The sequence below is a fragment of the Cucurbita moschata genome, unplaced genomic scaffold, assembly GCF_002738365.1.
Source record: "Cucurbita moschata cultivar Rifu unplaced genomic scaffold, Cmos_1.0 Cmo_Scf00020, whole genome shotgun sequence".
NCBI lineage: Eukaryota > Viridiplantae > Streptophyta > Magnoliopsida > Cucurbitales > Cucurbitaceae > Cucurbita > Cucurbita moschata.
The window spans coordinates 2236144-2258312 of record NW_019268536.1 but is presented as its reverse complement, the minus strand read 5'-3'; the positions used below and the strand labels follow the sequence as shown (position 1 = coordinate 2258312).

General features: G+C 37.1%; 7 protein-coding genes across 9 annotated transcripts; 1 reads left to right on the top strand and 6 right to left on the bottom strand.

Moving 5' to 3' along the window:
- Positions 1 to 63: 63 nt before the first annotated feature.
- On the bottom strand, positions 64 to 1308 carry LOC111457747 (triphosphate tunel metalloenzyme 3-like). Its single transcript, XM_023100132.1, has one exon. The coding sequence runs from the start codon at positions 1193 to 1195 to the stop codon at positions 407 to 409; it is 789 nt and encodes a 262-aa protein (XP_022955900.1). The 5' UTR covers positions 1196 to 1308; the 3' UTR covers positions 64 to 406.
- A 391-nt stretch (positions 1309 to 1699) lies between these two features.
- Positions 1700 to 3419, bottom strand: LOC111458052. Its single transcript, XM_023100551.1, has 2 exons — positions 2289 to 3419; positions 1700 to 1994 (listed from the first exon to the last, which is right to left on the bottom strand). Exons 1-2 carry the CDS (start codon positions 2628 to 2630, stop codon positions 1872 to 1874), a joined length of 465 nt encoding a protein of 154 aa, XP_022956319.1. The 5' UTR covers positions 2631 to 3419; the 3' UTR covers positions 1700 to 1871.
- A 120-nt stretch (positions 3420 to 3539) lies between these two features.
- On the bottom strand, positions 3540 to 6364 carry LOC111458051 (calcineurin subunit B-like). The gene is made up of 6 exons (XM_023100550.1): positions 5925 to 6364; positions 5706 to 5830; positions 5487 to 5583; positions 4563 to 4672; positions 4373 to 4447; positions 3540 to 3806 (listed from the first exon to the last, which is right to left on the bottom strand). The coding sequence occupies exons 1-6, from the start codon at positions 5992 to 5994 to the stop codon at positions 3756 to 3758; spliced, it is 528 nt and encodes a 175-aa protein (XP_022956318.1). The 5' UTR covers positions 5995 to 6364; the 3' UTR covers positions 3540 to 3755.
- A 778-nt stretch (positions 6365 to 7142) lies between these two features.
- On the bottom strand, positions 7143 to 11121 carry LOC111458067 (NADH dehydrogenase [ubiquinone] flavoprotein 2, mitochondrial-like). Its single transcript, XM_023100569.1, has 10 exons — positions 10997 to 11121; positions 10887 to 10919; positions 10709 to 10774; positions 9706 to 9822; positions 8740 to 8817; positions 8517 to 8622; positions 8192 to 8238; positions 7829 to 7906; positions 7664 to 7729; positions 7143 to 7536 (listed from the first exon to the last, which is right to left on the bottom strand). The coding sequence occupies exons 1-10, from the start codon at positions 11051 to 11053 to the stop codon at positions 7429 to 7431; spliced, it is 756 nt and encodes a 251-aa protein (XP_022956337.1). The 5' UTR covers positions 11054 to 11121; the 3' UTR covers positions 7143 to 7428.
- A 1844-nt stretch (positions 11122 to 12965) lies between these two features.
- Positions 12966 to 15490, bottom strand: LOC111457688 (pentatricopeptide repeat-containing protein At1g52640, mitochondrial). Of its 3 annotated transcripts, XR_002713002.1 has the most exons (3): positions 15385 to 15490; positions 13444 to 15230; positions 13327 to 13351 (listed from the first exon to the last, which is right to left on the bottom strand). XR_002713002.1 is itself a non-coding variant. In XM_023100040.1 (2 exons), exon 2 carries the CDS (start codon positions 15196 to 15198, stop codon positions 13606 to 13608), a length of 1593 nt encoding a protein of 530 aa, XP_022955808.1. In that variant the 5' UTR covers positions 15199 to 15230; positions 15385 to 15490; the 3' UTR covers positions 12966 to 13605. The 3 variants fall into 3 exon arrangements, 2 of the variants coding, with proteins under 2 accessions (XP_022955808.1, XP_022955809.1); XM_023100040.1 differs by having other exon boundaries at positions 12966 to 15230; XM_023100041.1 differs by having other exon boundaries at positions 12966 to 15213.
- A 333-nt stretch (positions 15491 to 15823) lies between these two features.
- On the bottom strand, positions 15824 to 17881 carry LOC111457690 (DCC family protein At1g52590, chloroplastic). The gene is made up of 5 exons (XM_023100042.1): positions 17650 to 17881; positions 17403 to 17460; positions 16968 to 17075; positions 16143 to 16235; positions 15824 to 16060 (listed from the first exon to the last, which is right to left on the bottom strand). Exons 1-5 carry the CDS (start codon positions 17834 to 17836, stop codon positions 15979 to 15981), a joined length of 528 nt encoding a protein of 175 aa, XP_022955810.1. The 5' UTR covers positions 17837 to 17881; the 3' UTR covers positions 15824 to 15978.
- Positions 17882 to 19046: 1165 nt separating this feature from the next.
- On the top strand, positions 19047 to 22009 carry LOC111457687 (protein FAR1-RELATED SEQUENCE 8-like). The gene is made up of 2 exons (XM_023100039.1): positions 19047 to 19181; positions 19643 to 22009. The coding sequence occupies exons 1-2, from the start codon at positions 19113 to 19115 to the stop codon at positions 21806 to 21808; spliced, it is 2235 nt and encodes a 744-aa protein (XP_022955807.1). The 5' UTR covers positions 19047 to 19112; the 3' UTR covers positions 21809 to 22009.
- The last annotated feature ends 160 nt before the right edge of the window (positions 22010 to 22169 follow it).

Genomic DNA, 22169 nt, shown 5'->3' with positions numbered 1-22169 from the left:
ATTGATGAATCGAATCAATCCATTCAAAACGTAGGTGATCGATCATCGAGAGGTGTAATAGTATTGTTGAGAATCACAATGATGGGATGAGGGTATGACATTGCATTCCAAGGACTTTGGCTCGGGTGAGCTACATGATTTGGCCTAGAATAGAGGTAAATTAACTAGAACTATAGCGAGCAAACTTACATGCATGGGTGACATGTGGCTGAACTTCTTTGCTTAAGATTTGATCACGTTGCAAAAGTGGACGAAAAATAAAAATGAAGTTTGAGTTTGTTCAAGACTTATTGTGAACGTGTCGATGTTGTCCGCTTGAAAAAGTAAGACCAAGACCGCTATGGTTGATCATGTTTTGATTGAAATAGGTTAGAAAAGAAACCAAACGAATGGAAACAGAAAGGTTTCAGAAGGTTGGCAACTTCCCGGATCGAAAAATTGCGAACTTGGAAGCCTCCGAATACGAATAATCGATCCCGTTCTCCTTCAAAAACTCTTTCAACAAATCCATAACTCGTTCCGGTTCCTCACTCTCGCATTCCATCTCATAATTCCTTCCGAAATCGAAAATCGTTTCATCCAATTCCAATTTCAATCCCTTCCATTCATAAACTCTTCTCACGTTCCTGAATCCGCCCAAGCACACGAATCCCTCTCTCCCAATCCCGTACTCCTTTTTCACTCTCTCCAAAATCTTCGACCATTCCATCAACTGCATACGATTTGGTTCCTCCACGCAGGCGCGGCCGATCGACGGCTCCAGCGGTTCTTCATGTTCTTCGATGCGGCTGATTCCGCCGGAGATTACAGGTTTCGCCTTGAGAGAGAGGACGCAGTGGCTGTCATCATCGTAGAATCGGATGCGGAGAACGGCGAGGTTGGAGGAGAGCTCGGCGTTGGCGCCGTCGAAGAAGATGTTCTGTTGATTGTGCGTCTTGATGTGGTGAGAAGAGAGAAGATCGGAGAGTTTCTGGTGAGATGAAGAATCTGGAAGACGGAGCTTTACTTCGACCTCCATTGGTGGTTCATTTAGGTTGGAGAAACGCTCTCTGGCGCTGGATTCTGCGCGGAGTGAAAGAGAGGGATTGTGTTTGGGCGGTGAGAAAACTCTCAGGCGGTGGTTGTTGAAGCGGAGGAATGTGGGGCGGCGGAGATGGAAGGAGTGGCCGGAATTCGGAATCAATCGGAGACTCATTGTTAAGAGGTTTTGGGCGGAGAAAATAATTGGATTAGGCTTTCAATTTGAACCACTTCCGATCATATCATCATCCTCTTTGCTCCTAAATTCTTCTTTTGGATTTCCCACTCAAAAATCATTTTATTATTATTTTTTTTAAAAGATTAAATTAAATTAAATAGCCCACTCTTTTTTTTTAAAAAAAAAAAAAGATATTGAGAGTAACAAACATTTCTATTACATATTTTTAAAAGTGTCCTAAGTTATTTTAAAAAAAAAAAATTATTGGGAAGACGAGAACTTAAGAGATGCTGTATCGTAATTTATAGGTTTGGATGTAACAAATATTTATTCGATGTTCTTAGCACATCAATTTATTGATAAAAAAGAATCAAAATCAAAATTTGAGTTTAGTTAGGGCCATCAGGCAGGTGCACGTGTGCACGCCTTTCTCGTTAAATTTTTTATAATCAAGCAGATGTTATTAAAAGTTGAAGGATTAAAGTTAAGTTATAAACAAAAAAAACTAAAAGTTCTCGAGCCAGAATCAGAATCTTTAAAGATCGTGTGCGAAGTAAAATTACATCAAAGATGAAGAGGAATTAATTTCACTGTAATAGCCAGCCTAAATATAGCTCAATTGATTAAAGGACGAACTCCGAATACTTACATTCTTCGAGTCTCTCCAAATAGATCATTTTTCTGTTGGAAGATAATCAGTGAATGCCAACAAATTTGGTTTGAAATGTTTGAAGACGAGAGATATATTTGGTTGGTGGTGAAAGATTTGTGATAGGCCAACACCACGTCTCCATTCCTGTTTTCTCCACCAAAATCCACACCACACCACATAAGATCGATCAGTCATATAGGAGCTGAGGCCTTTAAGTAAGTAATGCCACAAAATGATGCAAACCTTAATGTGTATCTATGAATTTCAGTTCCTAATCCTATTCTTTCAACCACAGCGAGGCTATGGAATTCATGTAAAACAAAACAAAACAAAAACAAGCTCTCTTTGTTCTGCAAACAATGTTCAGACGTTCTATATTCCATTCTATGTATGAATTCAAGAAATTTGAAGTATATCAGAAGATTCAAAGCATTTTACCTCAGGGAGTTGGAGTGTCTCATCATGATCTTCAGCTACCTCGTTACAGAGTTGATGGTGTTTGCTTATGCTCTGAAATTGCTGGTTTATCTCATACAACAGATTTCTTCTTTCCTCCAAACTCTCAAACAAAGCTTTCTTCATAGCTCTAGTATCTTCTTCAAGAAGGCTCAGTCTTCTACTGATCTTCTCAACTTCACAAGGTTTAACTCTCCAACTGGGACCGTCTTTTGATGAGTTTCTCGTAACCCCATTTTGATCAAATGCTCTTAAAGCCTTCTCATGGCGTGAATCATCTACTTCCAATCCATGCCCAATAGGGCGTTTTTGGCGTTCTGCCATTGTAGCTGTGCCTTAGAAAACAGTCAGCTTCATCAATTTCTGAGGCCAGTTCGTAAGCTCTCTCGGTTGTGGTGTGAAGGTGGAACACAAGAAGACTTTTTCTTACTTGGCCTCTAAAAATTTTCTAACTTTTGGGCTTCGGAGAGAGAGAGAGAGAGAGAGGGAGAGGAGGCTGTCCTTGGGAAACAGTTACAATGGAGAATGTGAAGCGGATGATAATAAAGTTCAGCTTCAACAGTATTGGAAAAATAAAACACGTCAAAAAGCTTTATACTTTTCATGTTCTCAACAAACGAGAGATTGAGGAAAAAAAAAAAAAAAAAAAAAAAAAAAAAAAAAAGGAAAAAAAATGAAGCGGTTGGGTAGGAGACATGATTGTGACATGTGAATGAATGTTGCCTATCTGAGAGGGTTGCAGTGGCAAGTAACCAAGCTTCAATGATACAAGAAATAGACTCAAAAGAACATACCAAAATTTGCAGCACATTTCTCAAGATGAAGCGTTTAGAGTAAAACCTGTCATCGGGATGAAGATGGTAAGTCGGTGGATACCATGCGTCTCTAATGGCAGCTTTTGGAGGATTGTCGCTACACGCTGGCAAGTTTTGGCTCCATTTCTACAGAAGCTTTGGCGTCATCAAAACCCTGCAGCATACTAAAACCATCAACCTTATCTTCACCATAAAAGCCAAATATGATGGTCTTAGGAAGTATATTGTATAATGAATAACCCAGAACCAATTCAGATGATCCTCATACATACATACATCTAAGACAATCTAAATGGCTAATCAGATTCCCTCAGTTTATGATAATAGATTTCTCCTACTTATCATGTCTCAATCGCTCGATCTTCCGAGTTCAGTCGAAGTTAGAGACAGTAGTTGATGCAAATTTGACAAGAAATAATTGGTTTTAGGGAGATTTTCATTAAGATAGTTCGTAATCTTTGAGATCAATATCTGTCTACAAAAAGACGAGCCACAGGCTTAAGTTGAGTAAATAATTGCATAAATGAACATGTTTGAGGAATTGAAGTTGTCCATCGACAATGAACATTGCTTGAGAAAGACATTGATATATGATGCTTCAGCTAGTAATCTATCGTTTCCAAACTTCAACATCTTAATCGACAGGCACCTCAACCTCCATTTTCAGGCCAGAATTGCCAAGAATCTGCAAAAGAACAAAAATACATATAACATATATATTGCAGCACAAGAAATATATGAATCAAGCAAATTATGAATGATTCTCAGCAAGTTCAGATGACAGAAGGCCGTACAATAATAGTTTATACGGGATCTCAAAATTCATGGAATAGTTGACATAGAGGTAGAGACCATGTGGTGAATAATGAAGCAGTTCTTCTAAAGTGTAGAAAAGAAGCAACTCGACCATGATTAGGTGGAACGTGTTTGTTCAGATGCTGAAGAATCAGCAAGTTTAGATTTGAAATGACTAAACTTCAGCAACGAGGTACTGTTATTGATAATAAGACTTCAAATATGATTGTGAATGTTAATTACTATTCATGTATTTCCTTGACATTTCAGCTACTTCATCTTTGTGGTGATATTTGGTTAATTTTAGGCGATTTATGTACATTTTTTCAATTTGATTAATCCAAGTTTCAAATAAGTATCAATTATTTTTGTGTTTGTATAGTGTCAGATAAGCATGTCACTATGCCTCGTTGGTCCAAATGAAAAACAGTGAGATTTATGATAGTAAGAACAAACCATAACGAAATCCTCCTGGGTTAACTGGGATTCCTTTGAGTAACCTGCTTCCTCCAGAAGTTGGCTCAAGACTTGCTACAAAAGAGATAAAAGGGCAAAACTTTAGAACATGCCATATCATGAGCTATGGAAAATATATACAAATCTCCCAGTGAGTGCCTCCTAAGATTTAGTGCAGCGTCTTGAGTACCTTTCTTTGGTCATCAGACATGAAGGGACCAGACAAATCCTGTAGCACTTCTATTATGTCATTGAAAGACACCTTCCCATTAAAGTCCACATCGTACACTTTGAACATAACTAGTGAAACGAGAACAAATTATAAAGAAAAGATTTTAGCCACTCAAATTTGTAATACGTTAAACGAGTATAATGTTAGTGGCTGTAATCAAGAACAAGAAAAGAAAAAAACAATGAAAAGAGTGCCCTGAAGGAGATATAACTACTAAAGGCGGCCCCCCTCCACTAGAAAGAAAGAATGCTATTTAAGAGAGAAGTTTATAGTCCAACGTGGTGAAATACCTTCCCGCACCTAATTGATCAAAAAGTTCGAAGATATACATTTTGACCCAATACTCTTACACTATCCAAGAAAATATCAAAATGGCTACTCAAAATCATGCACATAACTTTTAGGATCAAAACCCATACATCAACTAACTAAAATAACAACCAAATTCACTACGTTACTCTATCTACCTAGGCCCTATTGAGCCAATTACAATACGTTGAATTTGAAAACTCCTCAATAGAATCCCATTTGACAACTTTTTCTCACTGTTTCATACTTCTGGAAGAACACTACAATCAAATTGGATAGTTATTTCACAATTCCTAACACCATCGAATCGAAAACATAAGCATACGAGCATTGTTTTGACAGAAGTGCAAAAGGGGAAAAAATGATCTTAAACAATCTGTTTAAATATTAGAATGTCTAAATCATGTGATAAAGGGTGTACAATCAAGTATGGAAAGTTGGAAATATAAACCAAAATTCTGCTCCAAACTTTGAACACGACTTTTGAATTACAAGAGAACACTATCAAACAAGCCAATGTCGAGTGTCATCAGACAGGATCTAAACAATTGGAAGACTGCATTTTATACGTACATTCAATTTTACGTTGGATGCTAGCTTTAGCACTAAATGCAGACAAAAATGCCACGAAATCTTTGAAGTTCAAACCATCAACCATCTTCAGCAACCTCTGGGGAATACCAAAAGAAAAGGATAAACTATCATTCACCAATTGAAGTACACGAACTTCGCAAACTCAGGCTCAGAATCTAACTACATCAAGAAATTAATCATAGAAATCGTTCAAATAACCTGAGAAAGAGGATTCATAGCGAATTCTGGGACTGATAAGAACTCGTCGGACAAGATGTATCCCTTCGAGTTTCGATCGAGTTGACAAAATCTCTGATACAGTGACACTATTTCTTGTTGCGTAACTGAATTGCAGACCCAAAATGAACGAGAACCGAGAAAATTAGAAGCGTAGAGTATCCAAAGAAAGAATAAAGAACAGAAATCGAAAACACTCACACAGATTATCGCAGTGCTGTTGAACTTCTTCAATATCATATTGAGTGAGCATCGAGGAGGAATTTCCCATTGTTCGTCGCTGAGATTCAATGAACGCAAATCAAAATCTACGTTCTCACCTCGAGGAAGAAGTAGCAAAATGTAGGCAATTTGTACGGAGGAAGATTGCCTAGAATTTGCTACAGAAAGAGGCGAAATCAAAACAACTGTAGAAATCACCGAGGATCAGAAACTCGTCAAACTTCAGAGAACGAAGTAATTGAATTCTGTGGAGTTATTCGTAGATTGATCAGAAAATTTTCCACGAACCCAAACAGAAAGTGATCAGAAATGGTAAAAGGATCCGAGTAGTGGCCGATCTGGGGCGGAGAACTCCGAATTCGGCTGTTTTTGTTTGATTTCAGGACATGTTCAGAAATTATTCTGAAAGTAATAAAATTAATTTTTTAAAACATGTTTAGTATTTATTGAAATTGTTATAAATGTTTTCAGAGTGATTATTTATTTTATTTTATTTTATTTTGCAAAGAAAGTGGAACTCAAATCACCAACAAAACACAATAACAAAAACTATAAACAAAACAAAAATACCACTCACAAAATCACACCTAAACCCAAATCACTTTACCGGGTACACTTTATTGATTAGATATTCACTTTCATTCAAATGTAAGTTCCTCTTTTACTCGAAACGTTATATACCCACCAGTTTTCGCTTTGGTTCTTCTCGGGACTACATGTTAAGAACGAGAAATAGAAATAGGATCGAAGGTGTGTGTTCTCATTGATATTCATAAACCTTAAATAAGATACAAGCTAGTAACTAATACATATCATTAAGAAAATATAAACTAATTAAATATTGAGAATAAAATAAAATATACTATAAATCAAATCATAATAATATATTCTCCATCTATTATATCTCAACACTATATGAAGAAGAAATTCTACTTTAATACCATTTGTAACACCCATGACCAATTTGGACTAGGTGCCCAATCTAAATTCCAAATCATGGTCCAAATCCTGGTCATGCGAGGTTACAAAATAGCGAAACCTCTTTCCATAGGATGTAGTTTAGAGATAGCCAATGTGAAAGTTGGTCGACATATCTAAGTGCAACTATATCCTAATGAGAGTGATCCTAACCATAGTTAATATTTAAATTTAAACATAGAATCATAGTTAAACATTGTTACCTATATTTCTAGAGAATTATCTAAATTTGATATGCATAAAAACAGCTGAAGTCGTCTATAGTTTATACAATATTCCAAAAAATGAAGCATGCATAGCTTGGACAACACGACATGAAAGCGTTGCGTGTTATTGAGAAGTCCACCAGAATCCATTCTGGCGGTAGTAAATATGAACTTTTTCCTTCCTGGAAGGTGGATGAGATTTGACAAAATAGCTATTAATCAAACCAACAATCTATGGCAGCTTGATTGATTGAATACATCCCAGATTTGCATTATTGGATGAAATAAATAGAGGCTTTTCAGCAAGCATCAAGATCCCGGCACGGAGGCGGTTTTGGGTCGCTTAACAAAGTCGTGTTTCCTCCTTCTGGTCCACAACGTATGCGTCCTGGGTTTTGTGTTCCGTGCTGAATATGGGGCATGGATGTTACATATTAGATCATGCAAGACATCATGAAGGAAATCTGATAACTAGAATGGGAACTCGACATTTCGACATCGACATCAGCTAGGCTAGCTAGTTAATTTCCTTACCGGTGGTTTCTCCCCTCTTCTCAACATCTCTACTATCTCGAGGACCCGTTTAGGAGTGACATCTTCCTGAAAATGAAGAAAAACACATGAATTCAAGATAATACTGATTTCAGCACAATGAGTCTATTTTGCGTTGGATAAATGAAAATATTATGCTGCACCCACATAGTAATTGTATGCGTATCCTTCAGATCCGTTCGAGTAATCGGCGACTGTGATCATTGGAGCATTAACACAACATCCCTACAGAAAATAAGCAGATAGCAGATCATCATTAACGTAGATAACTCAACACATTGCCAGACATAAATACCAAAAACAAACAGGCCAAAAGACAAATCAAGCTGAAGTACTAATAATCGGCCCTCTTGGTAGTTTGTCTCCACCATTTGTGGGCTTTCTTTTTGTATGACCTCGTTTTCTTTCATTTTTTCTCAATGAAAATTTGGTTATTCATTAGAAAAGTATATAAGAAGGTCGGGGATGATGCCAAGGAAATAGAATAAGAGAAAAGGAAAGTAATCGCACCATGCATTCCATTTCTCCAACAGAGAACAGACCATCCTTTGTTACTTCTGCACATCACAAACATATTATGGGGCTTATCTTCAGATCTATATACCTTCGACGTTTTAATGTATAAATTGCAGAATAAGAAAAGTCATGATTATTATTCTAAAAGGTTTGTTGTAAAAATTTGGATTGATGTTCATGTGGATCAAATATTTTGAACATATAGGGACCAGCTGAACAGTAATAAGTTGATTGAGTTCAACTCTAGACTTCTAATTGCTTGCAATAATTATGAATTCTACCATGGCCTTTCATGAGCAAACAGCTACATAACACTCACCGTTGCGCTTCACTCCCAAGTGCTTCAGTAAAGCCTCTTCTATTTCCCGAGAGCCACGAATCATACATGGAGTAGTGCCACAAACTAATAAGTGGTACTTGCCTACCTGAAAATCAATTGATGAAGTTCAGCAGGTTTGCTGGTAGCCACACAATTTTTAAATTTATATACTAGAAATCCAAATATAAATGAAGAAACAATATAGACTTATTTATTCTCTCACCTTTGCTCGATTAAACATTGAATAAAATGTTGCAACTTCATATACACGGACGGGAGCAACCTCTACAACCTTAGCTACCTGAGTCAATCATAAAAGTACCTTTACAATGAAATATTGACATAACATTCATCATAACCAAAGGCTTAAATAAGTTTCCTATTAATACAATAAACTTCCAATTAACCGAAAGTGCGTTCCTTTGTGATTAAGAACAAATAGATTTGAAGAGGCTTTGTCTTATTACGAGTCTCCCAAATAATGGAAAGCAAATGAATTGTAATTAGCTGTACATGACAAATTTAAATATAGAAAAAGCAGAAATTGTATAATTTAAGAATTTGGAGAGCATGCATCTCCTCTGTAAAAGATCGCCTTATTTAGTTTTTTAGATTATTTTCTTTTGAAGACACTCCCAATTTTGAGATGCGCTTGTCTTGTTCCAAAGGGTGAAGTTGGGAAAAGTAGTTCAAATTAGCCAAGCTCAGGGATATCTTTTTTAATTTATAATTAACATCTGGGATGCCTTTATATCCCTGGCCTAAAAGGTATTTGTTATTTCAACAGAAGGTGAACAAAACCTGGGGAGCCAAAAGGTTCCTTGGGACTGGGAGCTATATTCAAGATAACTTTTGGATGTTATGCACAACTCGACTTGTTTGTGGAGTGCAGCAAGCAAGTTATATCTACACCACCCCCCCCCNCCCCCCCCCCCCCCCCCCCCCAACTCGACTGTTTTTATCCTCTGTTTTCATGTTTGCTGTACCAGCAGGAGTTTTCTACCAAGTCCCTGTCTATATATTGGACTTTTTCTGTATTGTTTGAGTGCAATAGTAATTTTAATATCAAAAGGTTTTCTACTGCATTTTCCTCTATCAATATTAAAGCATTCATTCATTTTTGGGAATGCTCCAAATTACTGACACGACGTCAAATTAAAGAGAAACTTCAAAGTACAGGCCAACATACTGCATTCATTGCAGAAATAGGAAGCCATCCTCCATGCTGCTGTTGTGCAAGATCTAACAAAGGAATGACAGCAGATTGTTTATAGTTGGAGGGGTAGTGGGATAATATCTCTGCAACCTGCACATGAATACGGTAAACTAAACCATATAATTTCATAGATGATATGAAGTTAACGCAAACATCTATCCCTATCCTGTACAACGATATTAAGCCATAAAATTAAAAATTAAAAATTAAAAATCAAGCAAAAATCAGTAGGAATGGTTGTAAAGCCCAGTATGGAAACGTCCCAATGAATATTAAGCCCACTAGAAAATCTCTCTTTACAAACAAAAAAGAGAGTTAAGCTTCCGCCCATGACACAATGTCGAAGATGATTTTAAATCTTCATCACATTTTTGTGATAATAAGGTTTTCTAGAATCAGTTTCTAAAAGCACAGCATGTGACAAAAACAACGATGCAGACACTACTTCATTGTATCAATCACCAAATACAGAACCCACGATGATAGGATATTGCGGGTTCATGTACGGGTGGGGAAAGAAGACTTTTAAGCACTATCTATCAATCCTTTTGTGGAATCATGTATATTGTCTATTATTTTGGTTAAATCCTCCAAAGCAACATTCTAACCATCAAAAGACCCCAAAAAGATATGCGGAGGTATCCATTGCATCATCCTAGTTACATACATTGGTCACACACTTACATTGCTCTTTCCTTAGAGGATGTGCCATAAAATTGATGGGCTCGAAGCAGACATGGCTATAAACAACATACCGTAGCAAGTCTCCTACATCCTTTCCGGTTGTTCAATCAAATTAGCAGAATAATCCTCTTTTTTTTAAAAAAAAAATTTGTCAAAAGACTAGCCAAATACAGAAGAATATCGATCTAGAAGTCATCCAGATTTCCAAGACCAATAAAGGTTAAAACATTCCCGTCTTGGAACAAAAACGCCAGAAATCCTCAAATTCCGAGAGCATTCAAAAAACACCAACCTTTTTTTTGTTCGTCTCGGAGAATTCCCAGGGAAGATCGGAATTGTTATCCGGCGTATCTATATGCTGCAACACGTTAAAATTCATGATCTCAACACAAAAAAATTGTAGATTTCATTCAATTCACGCAACACAGCGAAGAAATCAAGAAAACAAAGCACAACAGTCATGGACTCACATAGTTAAGGGCAGTTGAGAGGCATCGCGAAGTCTGCAGCAGACAAAGACTCAAATTAGGGAAAGGCAATTGGGGAATGGAAGAGAGTGAAAGAGAAAGTGAGATAAAACCTGACGGAAACTTTGACGGATTCCGGCAAGACGATTGGCAGCCAGGCGAGCTAGCATTTTGGATGAGAACGAGAGAGATGGATTTAGGGCCTGGAAATGGAGCTCGTCTCAAACTCAGACTCAATATGTATTTGAGAATTTGCACTAAAATAGTATTAGTCAAATAATAATAATAATAATAATTTAAAAATAAATCTCTAGTAGGTCTACTGTCACAATAGCACTGTTAATAGCAGTAGACTTGCGATTGTGCGGCACTCACTTTCCAACTACAAGTAAGCTAAGCCAATTCATTCTTACATCGTCTACGGCCAACCGACGTATACTCGAGCCTCTGGCCTCGATTTTAAGAAAAGGTTTTAGAAAACAAGGGTAAAGAGAAATTTTCGCAAGAGAGATTTTTGAAAGAGACGTTATATACGCAAGCAAGAGAGAAATAACAACGGCTCACAATATATAACATTGGGTAAGGAGAAGTTGACAACTAGTCGTATGTACATTTTGAGGCATTTCATGTCTAATAGACCTAGACATGATATTTCTGAAACGTCATACTTTCTAGAAATATAACAATAAAACACTAGAATATGAAAAGACATAAGGGGTTGGACTTGTCATGGGCATGCGGCTATGGGCAACACGTCTTGGACGAGCATGACCGTGACACTTAGCTCGTTTCAACCATTTAAACTATTTTGAAATCGTTTATGACCTATTTAAGATCAATATAGCTACCATTTTTAGACGAATATTAATATTAAGCATTGTTGATGACTCAATGAACCGGCTTTAAGCTTTGTTTCTGAATGAATGAAATATCATTGATGCAATTGAAATCTGATTGAGTTGAACATAAAAACGATCGGCTAGGCTGATTTCAATAGCATCAATTTAAATTTGAAACTAGAAGTGAACCACCGTTGACATACTTACGGGTTGGTAGGGTGAAATTGTTGTGTTTGTATGTGTTGAAATTTGTGTCATAAAGTCTCATAATTAATTGTTTAATGTTTATAATGATTTTGATTATTTTACTATCCTAAGAAAAATCTAAGATTATCATTGTAATTTTTCAACAAAATGTTATTGACATATGGAAAGATTATGTTCGATTAATAATGTTTTATCCTGAAAACATTATTGAAATAGTGAGCCTTGTAATTGTTAGAAATGAAAATGATTTGATTCAAATTGTTCATGTCGAGACACTTGAGTGTGTCCTATATAATGAGTTTGTATCCAAATGAACCACAAAATATTTAATTTACTTTTATAAATTTATTAATTTAGAAAATTAATATTTCATAAGATGGTATTATACAACTAGGTTTTAATTTTGAGTGAGTTACGGATGCTTGCTGGTAGGAGCTTGTAGCCGATTCAATATGCCGAACATTTTGAAATAAGGAGTTAGGAACATAATCTTACGGTTATTGGGGAAAAATCAATATACTTCTAATGTCGAATCGGGATCAACTAGGACAGAAATAAAGCATTGGGTCGAACTCTTCTTTGGTGTCAAGGTAATAGCTATGAATATTCATCAACTTCCGGGAAAGGGTAGAAGAATGGGACCTATTATGGGACATATAATGCATTACAGACGCATGATCATTACGCTTCAACCGGGTTATTCTATTCCACCTCTTAGAAAGAAAAGAACTTAAATCAAAATACTTAATAGCATGGGGATACATTTATACAAAAACTTATACCCCAAACACACGCAATGAAATTCACTTATTCTCACGTGGGCAACAAAACATTTTGTAAGAGTCTTTAAACCAAACATTTTGAAACAATGATATATCGACAAGATGGTTGTTGTTTGGACATTAGGACACTTACTGCTTACCACGTAAGCTAGAACTTATAATCTCGAGTTTTGATATGAACCGTAAAGACCCAACATTTTAAAGCAGTGGTTTAGCTGTTACTCCATATTTGCTATGAATTTTCTAAAATTTAATTGAATTGAAATGACTAAAATATATATTTCCTACAATTGTTTGTTATCATAGATAGATTCTTGAAGGGAAAAAAAAAAAAAAGTGAAAAAGCAATTGGCAGTCCCTACTTGGAGAAGTTAGTAGTTTGTTTTTTTGTTCAGTCGAGCAGCTTCGCCTTCGCCTCTCTCCTTTACAGTCGAGCAACTTTGCCCTCAGAATATTGATCTCACAGCAGAAGTACAGCACTCGTGATTTCCTGATTTTGGTCCACCGTTTGATTGTAATTTCTGTTAGAGACTCTTCACAATGGTATGATATTGTCCACTTTGAACTTTGTTTGGGCTTCTCCAAAAAGCCTCGTACCAATGGAGAGATGATTCCTTGATTATGAATCCATGATCATTCCCTAGAAAATTAGTCAATATGGAACTTTCACCCTCCTAACAGTTTCATAGCATGATATTAATTGGAAAGCTTGGTCGTGACCAATATTGGTACCTGGTTTTAGAAGTTCCAAGCGACGGCGCAGTTGCGAACTTGCAGCCCAAAACCATTTTGTTGCATGTTATACACATTTTTTCAGATGAAGAACAGAACAGTACCGGCAATACTCAACTCACCAAACAATTACTTCCTCCACCAAAATCATTTCTTCTTTCTTCAGTCACTTTCAAGCTCTGTCTCCTCACTTTTAGACGACATGGTATGAACCTCATGACATTTGCCGCCGCTCATCACGTTAGCCAGCTCTTGTATGGAGCAAGAACTGCTTCGTCTCATCTTATCGCCGAGTATCACGACCTGATCCTTGAAGCCTATCCCCAGAAGCCGATTCTTCAACAACTCCACAGTCGAAATATATGGAGGTATTCCCTCGTCGATCATCATCTCAAAGTACTTGCACGCTTCTTCTAACTTCCATTTTTTCTTGCAGAGGCCATGAATCATGACAGCATAAGTTGAAACAGAAGGGTAAAATCCTCTATCTCCCATACTCTCCCACACTTCATTGGCTCTGTCAAATCTTCCCACTCTTATCAGCATCTTCAAAGCCATATTGTAAGTATGTCTATCAGGAACACAATTGAGTCTATCCATTCTTTTGATCAACTTAAGAGCACCATTGACTTCGTTATGATCACAATGATATGCTAGGATTACATTGTAGGACCATGTATCTGGCGTAACTCCACTCTCAATCATTTCATCCAAAAGTTCGTAGGCTTGTTCCACCTTTTGATCTTTGCAAAGCTTCTTGATGACCCAGTTGTAAGTAAACACATTAGGGAAAAGGTTGTGTTTCTTCATTCTTTCTAAGGCCCTATAAACCGTATGCAAATCGTTCTCTTGACAGCTCGAGCGGATGAAAATCGAATACGTACCTGCATCCGGGGTGACGCCATTTGAACCCATTTCTTGAAACATCTTGTGCGCTTCATCCCTTTTCCCAGCTTTGCACAGAGCTTCCAAGAGACTATTGTAAGCAAGCACATCTATCAAACAACCTCGTTCCCGCATTTCATCAAACACCTTCTGGGCATTGCTTGAGTCATCCACATCTCCCCACCCCCTTGTCAAAATGCTATACGTCTTCACACTCGGATTGAACTCACTCTTAACTTTATCAAAAAACTGCTGGGCATGAGCGACGTGTTTCCTCTTACATAGAACATACAAGAGCTGATCAAGATCATCAACTCCAGGTCTTATCCCAAACTCTACCATTCGATTGAAAGCTCGAACAGCATCTTCAGGCAAGTCAGCTCTACTATAAGCTCTGAAAACAAGCCAGAAAAGTTCCCGATTGATTACAGCACATCGAGTCTCCCTTATTTCTATAAGAAAATCCCACAAAATAGCAAATTGCCCACTGCTTCCCAAGATGTCAACGAGAATGCGATAGCTATCGGCGCTGTGTTCGAAACCCGGAATTCTTTTAGCCCAGATGAAGAATCTGTGAGCAGAGAATCCAATATTCTTGCACCTTTTGAGAACCTGCTCGACGAGATCGGACGATACATTGGAGGAGAAAGAGGAGAGAGCGAACTCCAAGTCATGGTGAGGGCTTCTGCGATCGCTGAGGATGCGAGATATCTCACTGACGAGAAATGGAAGTGGTGAGTCTAATCCTGCGGCTGTTGCTGTAGCGAGAGAACTGAATGGGCGTCGGTGAGCGAAAATACTGATTCTTAAGAAAGGGCAGAAAAGTGAAATGGAGACCTGGAATTTGGAGGAGAATGCTCTGATTGCCATTACAGAGCTCCTTGCCTGAAATTATGGTATTTCTGAGATCATAAACCATAAAATGTGAAATTAGTTGAACAGAATTCTCTATCCAATTCAGTGGAACAGACTATGAAATCTAATTTCAATTTAACACCAAGATAAGATTTGAAACTAAACAAATTTCAGGAGATTTAAGGAGAAAAAGAAACAAACCGGGAACAGCGGCGGCGAACGATTAAGGAGGACAGGGGAGAGATGATGAAGGGAATCGCGTGCGTGTGGTGGCCGTTAGTGAATCGCGCGGGCGTGGGCTTTGCGAGAACGCTTATGTGCTGCCTTAGGGTTTTTAAATTTTTATTTTTCTTTTATTTTCTTTACGTTTCTTTTATTTTATTTAAAGGGAAAAAATTTACCCTTAAGCATTTACACGTGCATCAAAAAGTTAAAAAGAAACTTAATTTTATATTTAATAAATTATTAATTTGCAACCCAGAGTAATATATATATATATATTTTTTAGTTCGGTGAAAGAGCTATTTTCAACCGAGACCATGCATGTACTCTGGTAAATGAAGGGAAGAAATATTCATACTGCAACGAGATAGTACAGCTGCTGGGCTACCGAGATTAATGATATGAACTGACAAAGTCAGCTTGTTGTCACAATCGTCTTTCAAGTATGACCATAACACGTGACATTTATCAGCTCCAATTCGTATTATTCACCAAACAAATATCTATCTTAATTTCTAATTCCCAAATCCCAAGTATCATTCTATACAAATTCTACAATGATAGGACTAAATTCTATATTTCACACGACTCCGAGCGCCCAAATAGCGTATAGCGATTATCAGCAATATTGTCGTACGCAATGTTTCTAACAAACCTGCAACACAATCAATATTCAGAATTTGAAAGATAATGCTCAAAACTTGAAGAACTTTACATGATCGTAAGGAAGGACTTACAGTGGCACAAACTTGAGAAAAAGTGCAAGCTGAGGAAAGGGTAACTCTAAATGTTCCATTATTCTTAGAACAGCTTCAGACTTGATATAAGATCTGCAGTCCAATACATAGAATTTATCATCTTTCTTGAACTGAAAAGATGCAGTAGTTGAAGTTGAGAGATTTTTTCCCAAAAAAGACAGGAAATCAATACATTAGAGAAATTTATTTTCTTGTGATTATGATTGATGTCTTCAAGAAAGATTGGAGATGCCATATCACAAATAAGATAGGCAAATATAGCTCATCGTTGTCGTAGCGGAAGCAGCAAGATCAATCACACTCACACACTCACAAACAGAAATTAAACAAAGAGACACAAAGATTTACGTAGTTCGAAGAGAAGAAACTCCCCTACATCGACGGGTAGCAACCAATCTCAATAATCAAAATGTTTACAGAGTATATATCTCACATTCTCACACTACAATGTCTCTCAAGAAATTTCCTCCTAAATATCACCCAACAAATACAAAATGACACTCAAACTCAATCAAACTCAATACATCTCAACCATCCTAGACAACCCTTTATATAGGCATAGATGATTCGTGTATCAAAATGAGAATATGAACCAAAAGGATTATGAACTAAATGAAAGTTATGAACCAAGATAAATGAGATTATAAATCATTAAGGATTAATCATTAAGGGTTATGAACTAAGATAAATGAGATTATGAATCATTAAGGATTAATCATTAAGGGTTATGAACTAAATGAGAGTTATAATAATACATTTTCATCAACAATTATAACCTTCAAATGACGAGATGCAAGCATATACCTGTCCTTTTCAACAAGAACAACACTCGAAATATCATCCGGTGCTCTTCCTGATCTTCTTAACAGCTTCTTCCCAGCTTCACTTTGGAGAGCCTCTAATCGTATTCTTCTGTTAATGTGAATGGTAAATCCACAAAGACAGGGAGCATAGGGTTTCAAGGTAACAGCTATAAATAATTTTAACCTCTCCTCAAGAACAATGATCGCCCATTTACATAAACACATAATCGTAAATCTATTTAGGCTGCAACTCAATCATGGCAACAATATTATGAAGGTATGAAATCATATAAACCATTGATCTTGAAGATACAACGGCATTCAATTTCCCCATATTACAGGGGAGCTATACGGGGCCTCTAAATCAGCTTCCAATTTCATTATCTTTCCAAGAATTTCCTTAGAAATCAAAAATGAAAAGAAAAGGAAGACACACCTGTTTCGATCATTAGCACGAACAAATCTCACACCTCCATTGCACAAATTGCACACACCTGCGAGATTAATAAAATCATCGATACTTCACTTTCACCGCGAATTCAAAAAACACATAAAAACCCTACACAACTACTTCACTTTCATTCAATTATATCAATAAACCAAAAATTTCATGACATAGAGAAGAATTAGAGGTTAACGAATTCAAAAATAGTAGCAATCGATACACTAAAAGAATATCGTACCGTCAAATAGCATTATTGGTCTTGTATCTTTCTCGAAGAAGTCAGAAGTTGCTTCGACCCAATCGATCGTTCCGTCATTGGTTGCAGAAGATAAAGAGACGAAAGCCACTGGCTGTCGTGGTCTAACGTGCGCCGTTGACGGCAGGACAAAACGTGCCGGAACTCTGCCAGATATTGGAAGCGCCATTGGAGTCGGTGGAAATGCACGACTGGCTTTTCCTCCACATATTTAAAGGAATTAAGAAAAGAAACTATAAAATTGAAAAGCGATAACATTAATTATTAAAAAACATTAAAATATCCTTTTAAAAACAAATTATGTTTATATATATATATATATATATATATATATGTCTCATAGAAATATTATACCATCGATGTATAATCTGTGACGTAGCATATGGAGGTTCATAGATATAATAACATAAAATATATGACACGTTCAAGGGTCACAAGGTACGTGTCATTTATACAACATACAAGTCATCCAACCAAACCTACGAGTATGTAACAGTAAAATCACTTACTTGGTTGGCCTAAGTCGAAATTACTATACTTATGTAATATTAAGTTTGAACATGCTCCTTGAAATCCATATTTTTCTTAGGAGTTAAATGACAACGGGTTAAGACATATTTAATGACCTAATTAACCTAACAACGTCCATAAATTTAACTTTTGGTCCTTAGGAGTTGGTCGACAACGGGTTAAGACATATTAATGACCTAACTAACCTAACAACATCCATCAATTTAACTTAAAAACTATAAATTGGTTAAACACTAGTCATACTGATCTTAAACGCCTCTGAAAGTTTTAAAGAAAAAAACAACTCTAGAATTATAAGAAATGGCATGAAAATGTCTCGGATAAACCAAGAAGTCGAACTAGAACCGTTAGGAGTCATCGAGTCGAGTCGGAGTCGGTTGGATAGAGTCAGGGCTGAGCCACATGCAAGAAGAACACGGGGCCAAGCTGCGCGTGCGTTAGATTGGGGTTGGGTCGGTTGAGGTTATGAACTTGGGGCTAGTGGTGGTCTTGTCACAAATATTTATTATTGCATTTTATAAGTAAAAGTTATGTAATAATGTTTTTATTTATACTTTTCACAAATATTTATTAACTAAATCGATAATATGTCAATTAATATCTTTAAAATAAAAAAAAAAACATTTACCAAAGGAATAATATATTTAAAAAATATAATTAATTAAATGAAACTTTTTAAATAATAAAGATTAAATTGAAAAGGCAAAACTGGACCACATGTCGACTAGCTTGCTCCATTTACAACATTCATGCCTGTCGGTCAACCAGTGAGACGACATGTCGTTGGTACAGGAGGAATTTATTCAAAAAAATATATATAGATATCAGCCCAAGCCCAAGCCCAGTGAGTGGCTTGAAGGAAAGGCTAATGTATCAGACTTTGACGCACCGAAGCTGAACGCTGTGCACCCACCATGACCGCCGATGACTCGTTTTCTCTGAACGACGACGCCTTCGCGGCGAACCCTAACGTCGATATCTCCGTAAGTTATTTCGCTCTCCATCTTTGTTCTTGAGCTCTTTGTTTTCCTGTGAGATTAGAGTTCCTCTCTTCTGTCACTGTCATTGGTAGGGTTTTAAGGCCTGAATTTATTTTCCGAAATTTGTTACCTATCCCTTTAGAAGGCGCATTAAGGAAACTGAGTGGTTTTTTACTTAGAAACTTCAAAAAAAATCCGATGAATTAAGGGTGATTTTGTTCTCTGGTTTCTGAAATTTGAATACAACTTTATATGTGGCGGCGAGGAGATTCTGTAAGCTACTGTTATTAAAGTGAAGGATGTACGGATATGGAGTCCTTTCATAGGCTTCAATGTCAGTTGATGTTCAGAAATTTTCAACCTGTCTGGATATGTTTATTTGTTTGAACTTTTCCTCTTAACAATGTGTAGAATTTCAGTGTTCTTCATGACTCTGTTTTTTTTTTTTTTTTTTTAATATATAGATAGAAGAAGGCTGTCAAAGCAGTGGAGAATTGCTCGAGGAAGAAGGAAATAATCTTGAAAATGATTGTGAGCAATTATTTCGGATGGATGATGATGATCTTGATGATAGAGATGAAAAAGTCCTGTTAGATGGTCATCAAAATCATGGAAATGATTTAAGCATAAGTGATGGTAATGAAAGCTTTGATGGTGATATAAGCATAAATGCTGACCATGAGCATGACAGAGATGAAAGTCCTCTGCTTGATTGCCAAATTGATTTATCTAGAGATAAGAATTATCCCTCTCCAGTTGCCGGGATGGAATTCGACTCATATGATGATGCCTATAATTATTATAATTGCTATGCTAAGGAACTTGGCTTTGCTATTCGAGTGAAGTCGTCATGGACTAAACGTAATAGCAAAGAGAAACGTGGGGCGGTTCTCTGTTGCAACTGTGAGGGGTTCAAAACCCTTAAAGAAGTTAACAGTAGAAGAAAAGAAACTAGGACAGGGTGTTTGGCAATGATTAGGTTGAGGTTGGTAGAATATAACCGATGGCGAGTTGATGAGGTAAAACTTGAGCATAACCATTCTTTTGATCCTGAAAGAGCTCAGAACTCCAAGTCCCACAAAAAGATGGATACTACTGGGACTAAAAGAAAGGTTGAACCAACTATCGATGTAGAGGTTCGAACAATCAAGCTATATCGGAGTTCTGCATTGGATGCAATGGGTCATGAAGGCTTAAATTCACATGGAGAATCTAAAGCACATGTCTACAAGCCTAGGTGCCTGCTGCTCAAGAAAGGTGATGCCCAAGTCATTCATGATTTTTTTCGTCGAGTTCAGCTTACTGATCCAAATTTTTTCTATGTGATGGATTTTTATGAAGAAGGTCTTTTGAGAAATGTTTTATGGATCAATTCCAGGTGTAGAGCTGCATACAGTTATTTCAATGATGTGATAGCATTTGACACTACATGCTTGTCTAGCAACTTTGAGATTCCACTATTTGCGTTTGTTGGAATAAATCATCATGGCCAATCTATCTTACTTGGCTGTGGATTACTTGCGGATGAGACGCTAGAAACATATATTTGGTTATTAAGGGCGTGGCTTACATGTATGTCCGGTCGTCCCCCACACACTGTCATCACAAACCGATGCAAGGCTTTGCAAAATGCAATAGCTGAGGTTTTTCCGAGGGCTCATCATCGGCTTTGTCTATCATATGTCATGCAAAGCATTCTTGAGAATGTGGGAGAGTTGCAGGAGTCCGAAACATTTCATGCAGTGCTAAGTAGGACAATATATGATTGTGTGAGAGTGGAAGATTTCGAAATGGCTTGGGAAGATATGATCCAGCATTTTGGGATAAAAAATAACGAGTGGCTCCGAAGTTTGTACGAAGAGAAAGAGCGCTGGGCTCCTGTTTTCTCAAAAGAGACATTCTTTGCTGGAATGTATAATTGCCAGAAAGGCGACTGGATAATTCCTTTCTTTCATGGCTATGTGCACCAACAAACTTCTTTGAAAGAATTCTTTGACATATACGAATTAGTTCTTCTGAAAAAGCAAGACAGAGAAACTCTCCAGGACCAAGAGTCCAGTGAATTGAGCCCCCTGCTGAAGTCGAGATGCCCCTTCGAATTGCAGCTTGCTAAACTATATACAAAGGAGATATTCAGCAAATTCCAAGATGAAACAGTGATGATGTCTTCTTGTTTTAGCCTTCCTCAAGTCGAGACGAGCGGTGGACCCATCATGACGTTTGTGGTCAAAGAACGTGGAGGGGAGGAGATTCCCCAAGATGGAAGGGCTTACGAGGTTATGTATGATAAAGCAGGAGGAGAAGTCCGCTGCATTTGCAACTGCTTCAACTTCAAAGGCTATCTATGCCGACACGCACTGTTCATCCTAAGTTACAATGGCATAGACGAAATCCCATATCAGTATATTCTATCGCGGTGGAGGAAGGATTTGAAGCGCGTTTATGTCCCAGATCTTGGCTGCAATAACATAGACATTACAAACCCAGTTCAGTGGTTTGATCACTTACACAGAAGAGCAACGCAAGTTGTTCAAGAAGGCATGACATCTCAAGACCATTATATGGTTGCTTGGCAAGCACTTAAGGAGTCCTTGAATAAGGTGCGTCTCGTTCCTGATAGGCATGTATAAAATGGCTATACCAATCCTGTAAATAACCTGACATTTTTGTGTACATTATATCTCATTAGTTCAACCATGTCTCTGAAGATTAGATTGAGTTTCGTTTTGACTTTTCAGTTTTTAAGATTAAGCTTGTATATAGACCTTATTTTTTAGTTTTTATAAACAGAAAAGGAAAAATAAAACTGTTATCAAATGGGTTCTGTTTTATTTATGCTCAATTTTGTATTAGAACATCTATGCTCTGTTAGGCTTTTGATGTGGTTGGGTTCTCCAATTATTTCTCTGTGCCAATGCGTTGAGATGGATACTCAAACTGAAATGAAAGTGCTGCATATTAGCATATTCTATCTATATTCTATCTATGTCC

Bases quoted from the DNA above. Each gene is read 5' to 3' on its own strand.
- LOC111457747 (XM_023100132.1), bottom strand. From the start codon at position 1,195: ATGAGTCTCCGATTGATTCCGAATTCCGGCCACTCCTTCCATCTCCGC.
- LOC111458052 (XM_023100551.1), bottom strand. From the start codon at position 2,630: ATGGCAGAACGCCAAAAACGCCCTATTGGGCATGGATTGGAAGTAGAT. The intron at 1,995-2,288 runs GTAAAATGCTTT...TGGAGAAAACAG, and splicing joins AGACACTCCAACTCCCTGAG to GAATGGAGACGTGGTGTTGG.
- LOC111458051 (XM_023100550.1), bottom strand. From the start codon at position 5,994: ATGGGAAATTCCTCCTCGATGCTCACTCAATATGATATTGAAGAAGTT. The intron at 4,448-4,562 runs GTACTCAAGACG...TCTCTTTTGTAG, and splicing joins TGTCTGATGACCAAAGAAAG to CAAGTCTTGAGCCAACTTCT. The intron at 3,807-4,372 runs GTTTGTTCTTAC...GTTCTTTTGCAG, and splicing joins CCCAGGAGGATTTCGTTATG to ATTCTTGGCAATTCTGGCCT.
- LOC111458067 (XM_023100569.1), bottom strand. From the start codon at position 11,053: ATGCTAGCTCGCCTGGCTGCCAATCGTCTTGCCGGAATCCGTCAAAGT. The intron at 8,239-8,516 runs GTGAGTGTTATG...TGTGATGTGCAG, and splicing joins CTTGGGAGTGAAGCGCAACG to AAGTAACAAAGGATGGTCTG. The intron at 7,537-7,663 runs GTAAGGAAATTA...CCCCATATTCAG, and splicing joins GAAGAGGGGAGAAACCACCG to CACGGAACACAAAACCCAGG.
- LOC111457688 (XM_023100040.1), bottom strand. From the start codon at position 15,198: ATGGCAATCAGAGCATTCTCCTCCAAATTCCAGGTCTCCATTTCACTT.
- LOC111457690 (XM_023100042.1), bottom strand. From the start codon at position 17,836: ATGGCGCTTCCAATATCTGGCAGAGTTCCGGCACGTTTTGTCCTGCCG. The intron at 17,461-17,649 runs GTACGATATTCT...TTAATCTCGCAG, and splicing joins ACCAATAATGCTATTTGACG to GTGTGTGCAATTTGTGCAAT. The intron at 16,061-16,142 runs GTAAGTCCTTCC...ATTGTGTTGCAG, and splicing joins TTTCTCAAGTTTGTGCCACT to GTTTGTTAGAAACATTGCGT.
- LOC111457687 (XM_023100039.1), top strand. From the start codon at position 19,113: ATGACCGCCGATGACTCGTTTTCTCTGAACGACGACGCCTTCGCGGCG. The intron at 19,182-19,642 runs GTAAGTTATTTC...TTTAATATATAG, and splicing joins ACCCTAACGTCGATATCTCC to ATAGAAGAAGGCTGTCAAAG.